The sequence below is a fragment of the Thalassophryne amazonica genome, chromosome 5 (genome assembly GCF_902500255.1).
Source record: "Thalassophryne amazonica chromosome 5, fThaAma1.1, whole genome shotgun sequence".
In the NCBI taxonomy this organism is placed as follows: Eukaryota; Metazoa; Chordata; class Actinopteri; order Batrachoidiformes; family Batrachoididae; genus Thalassophryne; species Thalassophryne amazonica.
Window position 1 is genome coordinate 125,319,889 of NC_047107.1, and position 12,678 is coordinate 125,332,566.

The 12,678-nt window shown below is 45.9% G+C and overlaps 1 protein-coding gene across 1 annotated transcript in view; it reads right to left on the reverse strand.

The window, feature by feature from the left end:
* Positions 1 to 12,678, reverse strand: part of susd1 (sushi domain containing 1) — a 40,414-nt gene that overhangs the window by 2,589 nt on the left and 25,147 nt on the right. Inside the window, exons 9-12 of the mRNA XM_034171289.1 lie at positions 9,057 to 9,151; positions 8,463 to 8,649; positions 8,272 to 8,365; positions 6,772 to 7,015 (exon numbers count right to left, since the gene is read on the reverse strand). Coding sequence (XP_034027180.1) covers positions 6,772 to 7,015; positions 8,272 to 8,365; positions 8,463 to 8,649; positions 9,057 to 9,151 — 620 coding nt within the window. The remainder of the gene's footprint in view (positions 1 to 6,771; positions 7,016 to 8,271; positions 8,366 to 8,462; positions 8,650 to 9,056; positions 9,152 to 12,678) is intronic.

Genomic DNA, 12,678 nt, shown 5'->3' on the forward strand with positions numbered 1-12,678 from the left:
ATTTCCAAAATTATCTTCTTTAAACTCAAACTGAAACCAAATCTCAACAGTGTGTGTGTGTATATATATATATATATATATATATATATATATATATATATATATATTACAGCTTTTGTCAATCACTTTGACACTAGTTTCAGAACCTTGATGTCACTTTTACTTTTTGCAACTCTAGATACAAAACTTACAACCAATGATCAAAATGCACTTTTTTCAAAACCCTAAAACTTTTTCCAGTGTCTTGGATACAGTTCACCGAAGATCATTTGGTCATTGAACTATAATCACCTGTTCAAAATGACACAACTTAACATCAAATCAAATCAATTTTTTTTATATAGCGCCATATCACAACAAACAGTTGCCCCAAGGCGCCTTATACTGTAAGGCAAAGCCATACAATAATTACGGAAAAACCCCAACGGTCAAAACGACCCCCTGTGAGCAAGCACTTGGCAACAGTGGGAAGGAAAAACTCCCTTTTAACAGGAAGAAACCTCCAGCAGAACCAGGCTCAGGGAGGGGCAGTCTTCTGCTGGGACTGGTTGGGGCTGAGGGAGAGAACCAGGAAAAAGACATGCTGTGGAGGGGAGCAGAGATCAATCACTAATGATTAAACGCAGAGTGGTGCATACAGAGCAAAAAGAGAAAGAAACACTCAGTGCATCATGGGAACCCCCCAGCAGTCTAAGTCTATAGCAGCATAACTAAGGGATGGTTCAGGGTCACCTGATCCAGCCCTAACTATAAGCTTTAGCAAAAAGGAAAGTTTTAAGCCTAATCTTAAAAGTAGAGAGGGTGTCTGTCTCCCTGATCTGAATTGGGAGCTGGTTCCACAGGAGAGGAGCCTGAAAGCTGAAGGCTCTGCCTCCCATTCTACTCTTACAAACCCTAGGAACTACAAGTAAGCCTGCAGTCTGAGAGCGAAGCGCTCTATTGGGGTGATATGGTACTACGAGGTCCCTAAGATAAGATGGGACCTGATTATTCAAAACCTTATAAGTAAGAAGAAGAATTTTAAATTCTATTCTAGAATTAACAGGAAGCCAATGAAGAGAGGCCAATATGGGTGAGATATGCTCTCTCCTTCTAGTCCCCGTTAGTACTCACATCAAAGTATAACCATTTCAAAATGTAATTCACACATTACATTTGAGAAGACTGTCTGTTCATTTCATTACAATAATCTAACTATCAATTGATACAACTGCTCAAAATGACAAGTAACTGTTGCATTATGGAAACTGAGGATTAGATTAGATTTATTGGTCCCCGTAGGGAAATTTGTCTCCTCCAACTGTACAATACATTGCATGTAAGACAGACAATGCAGTAAACACAATACCACATCACAGGGTAGGCAGTAACAACATCACAGTAGCACAGCACAAGAGACAGCATAGACATATACAATAACACTAATAACAACAGTAACAAGCAGGAATACAATGGCAGACAGACTGATCAGTGGGGCTTGCTGTTAAGGGCCACTATAGCTGAAGGGATCAGGCTCCTCAGGATGAGCATGTTCAGATCATGAAAGTGTCAGGATCACGACAATGATTGACAACACCTGTGACACCAATTCCTTACTGATGATTGATCTGACCTTGTGGTGTGGGTATAAACAAGTGGCATCCACCACAACATCTGTAGTGATACAACATGGAGCAGGCAGGTGGGCACCATAGAGGACAAGTAGGAGAAAGAAGAGAAGGAAGAAGTGGTCCAAGGAATGGCAGGGAACAAGCACCCCGTTTGAGAGGTGGTCATGGGTCCCTTTTGAGAGGAGGCCATGGGCCAAGTTTGAGAGGAGGCCATGGGCCCTGTTTGAGAGGAGGCCATGGGCCCTGTTTGAGAGGAGGCCATAGGCCAAGTTTGAGAGGTGGCCATGGGCCCTGTTTGAGAGGTGGCCATCTGCCCTGTTTGAGAGGAGGCCACAGGCCAAGTTTGAGAGGTGGCCATGGGCCCTGTTTGAGAGGTGGCCATAGGCCAAGTTTGAGAGGTGGCCATCTGCCCTGTTTGAGAGGTGGCCATAGGCCAAGTTTCAGAGGTGGCCATCTGCCCTGTTTGAGAGGAGGCCATAGGCCAAGTTTGAGAGGTGGCCATGGGCCCTGTTTGAGAGGTGGCCATAGGCCAAGTTTGAGAGGTGGCCATCTGCCCTGTTTGAGAGGAGGCCATCTGCCCTGTTTGAGAGGAGGCCATAGGCCAAGTTTGAGAGGAGGCCATAGGCCAAGTTTGAGAGGAGGCCATGGGCCAAGTTTGAGAGGAGGCCATGGGCCCTGTTTGAGAGGAGGCCATGGGCCCTGTTTGAGAGGAGGCCATAGGCCAAGTTTGAGAGGTGGCCATGGGCCCTGTTTGAGAGGTGGCCATCTGCCCTGTTTGAGAGGAGGCCACAGGCCAAGTTTGAGAGGTGGCCATGGGCCCTGTTTGAGAGGTGGCCATAGGCCAAGTTTGAGAGGTGGCCATCTGCCCTGTTTGAGAGGTGGCCATAGGCCAAGTTTCAGAGGTGGCCATCTGCCCTGTTTGAGAGGAGGCCATAGGCCAAGTTTGAGAGGTGGCCATGGGCCCTGTTTGAGAGGTGGCCATAGGCCAAGTTTGAGAGGTGGCCATCTGCCCTGTTTGAGAGGAGGCCATCTGCCCTGTTTGAGAGGAGGCCATAGGCCAAGTTTGAGAGGAGGCCATAGGCCAAGTTTGAGAGGAGGCCATGGGCCCTGTTTGAGAGGAGGCCATACGCCACGTTTGAGAGGTGGCCATAGGCCAAGTTTGAGAGGAGGCCATGGGCCCTGTTTGAGAGGAGGCCATGGGCCCCGTTTGAGAGGTGGCCATAGGCCAAGTTTGAGAGGAGGCCATAGGCCAAGTTTGAGAGGAGGCCATGGGCCCCGTTTGAGAGGAGGTCATGGGCCCCGTTTGAGAGGAGGTAATGGGCCCCGTTTGAGAGGAGGCCATGGGCCCCGTTTGAGAGGAGGCCATGGGCCCCGTTTGAGAGGTGTGGGTGAATGGGGTCAATGACAAGGACCAAGACAGCAACGGCAAAGAGTCTCCAATGAGATTAGAGCAATGGTTGTAGATCATGTCATCAATCATGGTGTGACAATGATTGAGGCAGCGAGAATGATACAACCAAACCTTAGAAGATCAACTGTGGCCTCAATCATTACAACTTTCCACAATGAGAACCAATAAGTCTTCAGCATGCACTACAGTAAACATTACAGTACTGTAGGCTACTCTTACTGTAACTGTCAGACGATTGTACACTGCATGCCAATGTGCACATGATGATTTCTTCATTCACAGACTCGGTTTGTCGCGGCCACCTGGGGGGTGTCGGCGGGGTCCTTGGGTCCGAACTGGTTCTGGCTCTGGACCGTTGTGCAGCTGGGAGCGCACCGTAATTACCACCACGCCAGACCGCGCACTTATTTGTTTGTATATTTCCACCTCACTGTTATGTCATTAAATTTAGTTATCCTTTGTACCGTGCTCTGCTTATTCAACCCGGCCGCAGTGAAGCTCCGACTCCCGGCTTCACTGCGGATCCACCCTGTATTCCACGTGTCCCACATCAAGCCATACCGCACCTCGCCCCTCTGTGCACCTGGACCTACGCCGCCTCCTGCCCGGCTCATCGACGGGGAGCCTGCTTGGACGGTCCGCAGGCTCCTGGATGTCCGTCGTAAGGGCCGGGGGTTCCAATACCTGGTGGACTGGGAGGGGTATGGACCTGAAGAACGCTCCTGGGTGAAGAGGAGCTTCATCCTGGACCCGGCCCTCCTGGCCGAGTTCTACGCACGACACCCGGACAAACCTGGTCGGGCGCCAGGAGGCGCCCGTTGAGGGGGGGGTCCTGTTGTGTGGGCCGCTGAAGAGGAGGTACTGCTGGCCCACCACCACCAGAGGGCGCCCTGCTTGGAGTGCAGGCTCCAAGCACGAGAGGGCGCTAGACCCAGAAGAAGTGACTGCTGTCACTCATCCTCTGCACCAGCTGTCACTCGTTCATCATCACCACCATAAAAGCCGGACTGCAACTCCACCTCCCCGCCGAGAAATCGACTACCATTACCAAGGTAATTTCTCTGTGAACTTAAGACTGTGTATCTGTCTAAACTCTTCTTTGCAGCCGTTTTCCTGTCGGTGAGACTCGTCTGTGGAGGTGGCGTTTGAGGTGTTCAGCGACGGCTTCGCAACACCTCCCACCCAGATAAGTGCTCAAACAGGAGCTGCACGAGTGTGTGCTTGGAGGTGGAGGCGCTTCCTCCCTCGTTAACTGTGGATTTACTGAGTGTGCGGACTCACACTCACTCATCATATTTCTGCTTTCTGCCAGCAGTACCAGGGTCGACAGCCGAAGACAGAGGCCACCTGGGGACTCGGGACTTGGCGGCTCCGGTGTTCTTCAGGCCGTTGGTGGTGGAAGCCGTGTGGGACGCGGCTTCTCTCTCGTCGGGGGTCTTCTATCTTCGAGCCTGCCCACACGTCACCTGGTGTTAAATTGACTGTGCAGATTACAGTACGTTTCGTTGTGTATTATCGCAACATTAAATTGTTACCTTTTTGGCTTATTCATTGTCCATTCATTTGCGCCCCCTGTTGTGGGTCCGTGCTACGACACCTTCCCAACAGCTTTCATTCAATCTATGTTGTCATTCAGTTTGTATTCATCAATAAATTCCAGCTTTCTTCAATAGTAAGTAAGTAAGTAAACTTTATTTATATAGCGCTTTTCACAGACAGGGGTCACAAAGCGCTTTACAAGGTAAAACAATAAAAATATACAGTAAAACACTCAGTACTAAAAGATTATTGGCCATGAAAAGCCTGTTTAAAAAGTAGAGTCTTTAGTTGCTTTTTGAACATCTCAACAGAGTCCAGGGATCACAGGGACAGAGGGAGTTCGTTCCAGAGACGAGGTGCTACGGCTTTAAAAGATCGGTCTCCTCGAGTTTTAAAGGAGGTTCGAGGAACCATCAACAGGTTCTGACCTACAGATCTGAGGCTGCGGGCTGAGGTGTAAGGCTGAATCAAGTCAGCAATGTAATCAGGAGCCTGACCATGTAGTGCTCTGAAAGTCAAAACCAAGATTTTAAAATTAATTCTGGAGGCAACAGGGAGCCAGTGGAGGGATTCCAAGATAGGCGTGATGTGGGCTCTCCTGTTGGTGCGTGTCAGAAGCCTCGCAGCAGAGTTCTGGACATATTGTCATTGATGATCCCACTGTGTCTGTGGTTTTCTCTCTACTGATCCTTTTATAGAGACATTACGTGCAGCACATGTATCACATAGTTTGTACGACAATATTTAATGGTTGTACGAACAACTAAACAGTGAAACTATGTGTATGTTGTGTGTGTGTGTGATCTAAAGAAATGTCCCTCTGGTATTTCACGATGAATGAGGTGTTTGAACCAATGATTCTTTGAGTGCAATCTTTCTTTAAAGATATGAAAACACAATGCAGTGTTTTGAACGTTGGACAGCCCGTGGTACAAATGGTGACCGTTTTCAGTTTTGTATCTAGAGTTGTGACAAATGACATCAAGGTTCTGACACTAGTGTCAAAGCGATTGACAAAAACTGTAAATAAAAATATCAAAGTCAAAATGATGGGCGTCTCTCTTTATGCTTGGGGGAGTCACCACTGCAGATCTGACACATCTTTGGTGGAGGTCTGCACTCTCTGAAGACCCCGCTAGTTGTATAATTTTTGACTAACTGCCTTTGGAACCTTGGAGATCTTCACACGATAATGTACACAAATGGAAAAAGTAGAGGTGGGCAGATCGATCCTAATATCGATAATATCGATACCAACACTGGTATTGATATTGAATGATCCTCATGTAAAAAGATCGATACTCAAGCTTTTTTCTCTCCCGCACGCACTGACTGCTCGCACAGAGATTCATCAAAGTCTACTCTCTGTAAGAGCAGCGCTGCGCTGTCACACAACACAGAGCAGCGCACCCTTGTATTGTGGTTTGCCAGCACTCTACCTCAGGAGATTTTGTTTTAAGTTGTGTTGAGTGATAATTTTTTAAACAAAAATGTTGATTGTGATACTAAAGTATTTTGTTGTCACGTACAATGTTTGGCGAAATTCTATCCTAGGTCTTTTGGATCCTTTGGATCTATGAAGCGTAAATATGAAAAAGTATCGTATCGATATCAGCGATACTGGGACTGTATTTACTTGGTATCAGCTCGATACCAAAATTCCTTGTATCTCCCACCTCTTGGCAAAAAGCAGTTTCACAAAGATTGTCATGATATTTAAAGCTACAGTGTGCAGAATTTAAGGGCGTTTATCAGCTGGAATGGAACGTAGCATTCATATCTGCCTGTCCATTAGTGTGTAATCATCTGCAGAAATGAACTGAAGTGTTTTCATGAGCTTACAATGAGCCCTTCATATCTACATGGGAGCGGGCCCCATCATGGAGGCTGCTATCATGCACCTCCATATTGGTACAGTAGTTGCCTTTCACATTTTGCAGTGTGGCCAGAAGACTGAAGAAAAAAGAGAACTCAGTGGCTAACAAGTTTACGAACCTTCATTTCTGTGAAACTGGGGATCATAGACATTACTTATCACAAGAGGAGGAGAAGCGAGCGTGAATCCACATCAGCAAAGATGCAAAAACATGAAGGGAAACAAAATCATGACCGGCGATGGCATAATGCAATCTGCAACCTCACCACTAGATGGCACTAAATCCTGCACACTGTAGCTTTATTATTGGTTGAGTAGCATGTGGTTACACCCACTGTTTTCCACTGGCTGACAGTGCGTAGGACGATGTAATAGTTCATTCCGTTCTGCAGTGGAGCGTTAAAGACTCCTCCGTAGTAGAGTCCGTCCCCCACAGTGAAGTTCATCTCAGTCCCGATGTGTCTGACGAGGATCTGGGCTCTGAGGTAGTTTATTGGGGATTTGCTGACAGTTTGTGGACTTGAGGAACAGTCAAACACCAGAATCTGCTCTACAGGCAGCACTAACACTTGGTAAATACTGAAAAACAAAGAACATTCTTTTCATAGTACAACACAAATCCCAAAAAGTAAATAAAAAAATTCCAAAGCATAGTGATCCTTAGAACTGCTTTGACTTCTATTTCATTGCATTGTTTTGCGTTGTCACCTTCATTTCCTTTGTTAATATACATCCATTCCTGCATTAAAGGCCTGTGACACATTCCAAAAAAGGAGTTAATTATAAATTAGTATTAGTATTAAATCATCACTTTTACAGCCATTTAAAAAAACAAGTCAGCGGATGATTAAGAAATACAGACAGTGTGGTACTGTATGTTAAATCTGTGTCAAGCAGGCAGTTCTCAAAAACTGAGTGACCATGCTGGAAGGAGACTAGTGAGGGAAGCCACCAAGACACTCATGACATATCTGAAAGAAGTACAGGTTTCTTTGGATGTGAGCGAATAAAATGGGAATGGTGCAACATTGACATGTTGCATCCCCATTACCAGCTTCATGTCGGAGAGGATTGTAAAACAGGAAAACAGATCAAATCCAGGCTTGGTTTCACCATTTGTCTTCTGGCACACAGCAGCTGCAATTTTGAAAATCCTCCTCTGCACCACTTCATCATGAAGCTGTATAACAGCTGATGCAACAGACAAAAGTTGCACTATATGCACAGTTTCTACAACCACTGAAGCCTCTGACTCTTCCAGACTTGTACGGGTGTCTTGGTGGCTTCCTTCACTAAGTCTCCTTCCAGCATAGTCACTCATTTTTTGAGAACTGCCTACTTGAGTCAGATTCAGTGAATAATTGTTTTGTTTTTTTGTTTTTTTTTAACATCTGTCAAGGATGTAATAAAATCATCTGTGTTTATTTGTCTGTCTGACTGTTAGCAAGATTATGTCAAAACAACTGCACGGATTTTGACGAAAGTTTCACCACAAATAGATATTAGACAAAGGAAGACTCCATTAAATTTTGGAGGTGATCCAGATCCAAATCTGGATTCTGGATCAAATTTCACTTTATATATGCTTTGAAGGATTACTGTTAGCAAGATTACGTCAAAACTATTGCACAGATTTTAATCAAATTTGCACCACAGATAGATATTAGGGCATGGAAGACTACTGAATTTTGGAGGTGAGCCAGATTGGCGGACATCAGAAATCTCTGATTACTTTTGTTCTTTTTTTAATTTCTATGCATGAAAACACAAATAGAGAAACAATCTCACCTCCATCATTTTGGACTTACTCGAAGCGTCAGGCATGTGGTTTTTACCTGATGGGGTCCAGTGTGTTTGCTGATCTGTGCAGCCTCAGAGTTGACGCAGGAGACTCAAACTCTGTGTAGTAGACGACTGGTGCTGGAGGGGCTACAAAGGTCGAGAGCAGAGTGTGTAGTTTTTGACCTAAGTGGTTTATGTGTGTGGAGTTATTTCTGCAGGTTTGGGGTCGTCTTTGCAGTGGTACCTGTTAAACTGGTGTTTGTGGTGACGGTGGCGGTGAACCTGGCAGACACGGCAGTGATGGAGATGCTGTAGTTGGTGAGTGGATGCAGCTTCAGGCACAGCTGCAGCTGGTCAGATTTGGAGCTGAGAAACTGTTTTCGTTTGTGATGGAAGGATCTCTGGAAATCTCTGGAGCCAAAATATGTTACCTGTGATTGTTAAAGAAGAGGGCAGCTTAAAAAGAAAGATCCTCCAAAATGAATTGCTGCCTCCTCCATGTTTATTTTAATATATTTATGAACTTTTTTGCAGGTTTTAGCATGTACACTGTAAAATGTAGTGGGTGAATGAATGAGTCCATCCCTTCCAGTTTGTGAACATGATAAGTGGAAAATGATAGGGGGTATCATCTTGAAAATTGCCACATTTCTCCATGTAATGTGGAGTTGCATCAGGAAGGGCATCTGGCGTAGAACTTGTGCCAATTCAACATGCAGATCCACCTCGGATTTGCTGTGGGGACCCCGAGGGAAACAAGGGAGCAGCGGAAGCATAGTGATAAATACCATCTTTAGACACACACACGCACTCTTGTCGTGTTGGGGTGATGTCTTACCTGATAGACCTCGGTGTCGTCCTCGTACTTCTCTGCGTTCCACTGCACACAATTTTCATTCAAAACAAACACGTGATTGACAGCTGGTTTGATTTCTGTAAGATAAGAGTGATGATGCAACTAAATGTTTTATAAAATAGCCGCCGTGTTTGACGAGTACAGGTGGCTTCAGTCTCAAAACTCTGATTCTGATTTCAGTGTTTGGTTCCTGGGCTGTAATACATCTAGGAATAGACTGTATTTACAGTGAGACAAATAAGTATTTAAGCCACTGTCAATTTAGCATGTTTTCCCACCTACAAAGAATGGAGAGGTCTGTAATTTTTATCGTAGGTGCACTTCAACTGTGAGAGACAGAATCTAAAAATAATTCAGAAAATATTTTTTAATATAAATAATTTGTATTTTACTGAATGAAATAAGTATTTGAACACCTACCAACCAGCAAGAATTCTGGCTCACACAGACCTGTTAATTTTATTCTACACTCTTTACCTGTATTAATTGCACCTGTTTGAACTTGTTACCTGTATAAAAGACACCTGTTCACACACTCAATCAATCACACTCCAACCTGTCCACCATGGCCAAGACCAAAGAGCTGTCTAAGGACACCAGGGACAAAATTGTAGACCTGCACAAGGCTGGGATGGACTACAGGACAACAGGAAATCAACTTGGTAGAAGACAACTGTTGGTGCAATTATTAGAAAATGGAAGAAACACAAGATGACTGTCACTCTTCCTTGGTCTGGAGCTCCATGCAAGATCTCACCTCATGGGGTAATTCTGAGAAAGCCCAGAACTACACAGGAGGACCTGGTCAATGACCTGAAGAGAGCTGGGACCACAGTCACAAAGATTACATTAGGAACACACTTCACCGTCATGGTTTAAATCCTGCAGGGCAGCAAGGTCCCCCTACTCACGCCAGCACATGTCCAGGCCTGTTTGAAGTTCACCAGTGACCATCTGGATGATCCAGAGGAGGCATGGGAGAAGGTCATGTGGTCAGATGAGACCAAAATAGAGCTTTTTGGAATCAACTCCACTCGCCGTGTTTGGAGGGTGAGAGAAGGACAGCCCTCATTGCCTGTGAACTAGCCCAATATAATGTGGAGATTGCAGCACAGAGGAAGGACAACTGATTGAGAAGTCTGCCAGCTATACATTCTTCAGGATCGGGTGCGGATCAAACGATTGATACGAGGCAGGCGTTGGCTTTGCTTTTAAGTCCAACTTGGCCAATAAGATGGCAGTTCCCCCTCAGGGGATAAATGATCGCCTGATGACTGCCTGCATGCCTCTTCCCATGAATAGATTTGTCACATTGATTAGTATCTATGCCCCCACCATGACAAACCCTGACAATGTGGAGAAAAGATTGTACGAGGATCTCAAGAATGCTATTGTTGCTGTACCTAGATCAGATAAGCTCATCATTCTCTGCGATTTTAACACCACAAGTCATGGGAAGGCCTGCTGGGGAAGCATGGTGTTGGCAAGTGTAACAACAATGGACTCTAACTACTTGAGACCTGTGCCGCCCTTGACCTTCTCATCACCAACTCAGTCTTCCATCTTCCGACCCGTAACAAGATATTGTGGATGCACCCCCATTCCAAACACTGGCATCTCTTGGACTATGTCATCATCAGGCAGAGGGACAGACAAGATGTTAGGGTCACCAAGACCATGTGCAGAGCTGAATGCTGGACTGACCAGCGTGTATTGATCTCCAAGATGAATCTTCGCATCACTCCACCAAGAAGGCCACAAGGTGTCATGAGTTCCCAAGCGGTTGAGTGTCTTCAAACTTAAGAATGATCTCATCGAGCATGAACTGGCTGAGGAACTTGATAAGAATTTATTAACTCCCAACACAAACCCAGAGGCTGATGTGGAAACTCAGTGGGCGCATTTTCATGATACTGTCTACACTACTGCCTCCGTTGTTGTCTGTTCTAGTACCCGAAAACACCAGGATTGGTTTGATGACAATAATAGTCATATCATGTCCATTCTGGAGGAAAAATGCCATTTCCACAGAGCACTTCTCAGTGATCTCTCCTCATCCTCGAAGAAAGCTGTGCTCGGAGAGGCCAAGCAAGCTGCCCAATCCGAGTTACTTCATATGCGTGACAAATGGTTCTGTATGAAGGTCATTGCCATTCAGGCCTATGCAGATAGCAATGATATGAAAAACTTCTGCAGCGCCCTTAAGACCATGTATGGCACCACTTCATCTGGAATGTCCTCTATCCTCAGTGCCGACGGGAACACAATTATCTCGGAGAAGGAGAGGATCCTCGAGTGCTGGGCGGAGCACTTCAACAGCATCCTCAACTGCCCATCCACCATTAATGAAGAACCTATTGCAAGATTGCCACAAGTCCCAGTGAACAAGACTCTCACTGATCCTCCTACTGAAGCAAAAGTATCAAAAGCCATCAAGTCCATGTCTAGTGGGAAGGCACCTGGTGCTGACTCCATTCCAGCCAAAATGTATGCTTCTGGAGGACCTAAACTGGTCGAGACCCTCACAAGTCTGTTCAATCTGATGTGGTCTCAAGAAAGGCTTTAAAGACGCTTCCATAGTCCACCCTTACAAGCGAAAAGGGAACAGATTTGTATGTGATAACCATCGTGGCATTTCCTTGCTCTCCATTGCCGGAAAGATCTTGGGCCGCATTCTGCTCAATCGCCCCATCGAACACCTGGAATGCGGCCTGCTACCTGAAAGCCAGTGTGGATTCCATATGGGGTGAAGTACCATCGACATGATCTTTGCAACTTGGCAACTCCAAGAAAAGTGCAAGGAGGAGAACGCTGGTCTGTACACCACATTCGTGGACCATACCAAAGCATTTGATTCTGTTTGCCGTGAGGGGTTGTGGAAGATCATGTCCAAGTACTGTTGCCCTCGCAAATTCATCGCAATGGTACAGCAGTTTCATGATGGCATGAATGCAAAAGTACAGGACAATGGAGAGTTCTCCCAGTCGTTTCCCATCATCAATGGAGTCAAGCAGGGCTGTGTGCTGGCTCCCACCCTATTCACCATGGTGTTCTCAGCCATGATGACAGACGCCTACCGTGACGGCGACATTGGTGTCGGCTTTCATTATCGTATGGACGGAAAACTCTTCAACCCTCGGTGGCTGCATGCAAAGACAAAAGTTCACAAAGAGACAGCTTGTGACTTCCTCCTTGCTGATGATTGTGCACTGAACACTACCTCAGAGTCGGAAATGCAGCGCAGCCTGGACCGGTTAGCTAAAGCCTGTGATGACTTTGATCTCACAATTTCAACCAAAAAGACTGAGGTCCTCCATCAACCAGCCCCTGCAGCTCCCTATATAGAGCCCCACATCACTGTCAGTGGTCAGAGTCTAGATGTGGTAGGCAAGTTTGTATACCTTGGCAGTACTCTTTCACGCTCTGCTAATATTGATGAGGAAGTGGCTTACAGAATTATGAGAGCTAGCACTGCCTTCAGTAGGCTTAGGGACAGGGTATGGGGGCACAAAGGACTGAGCCTTGACACCAATCTCAAAATCTACAGAGCAGTAGTTCTGCCATCTCTGATATATGCCTGCGAGACTTGGACCGTATACAGTTG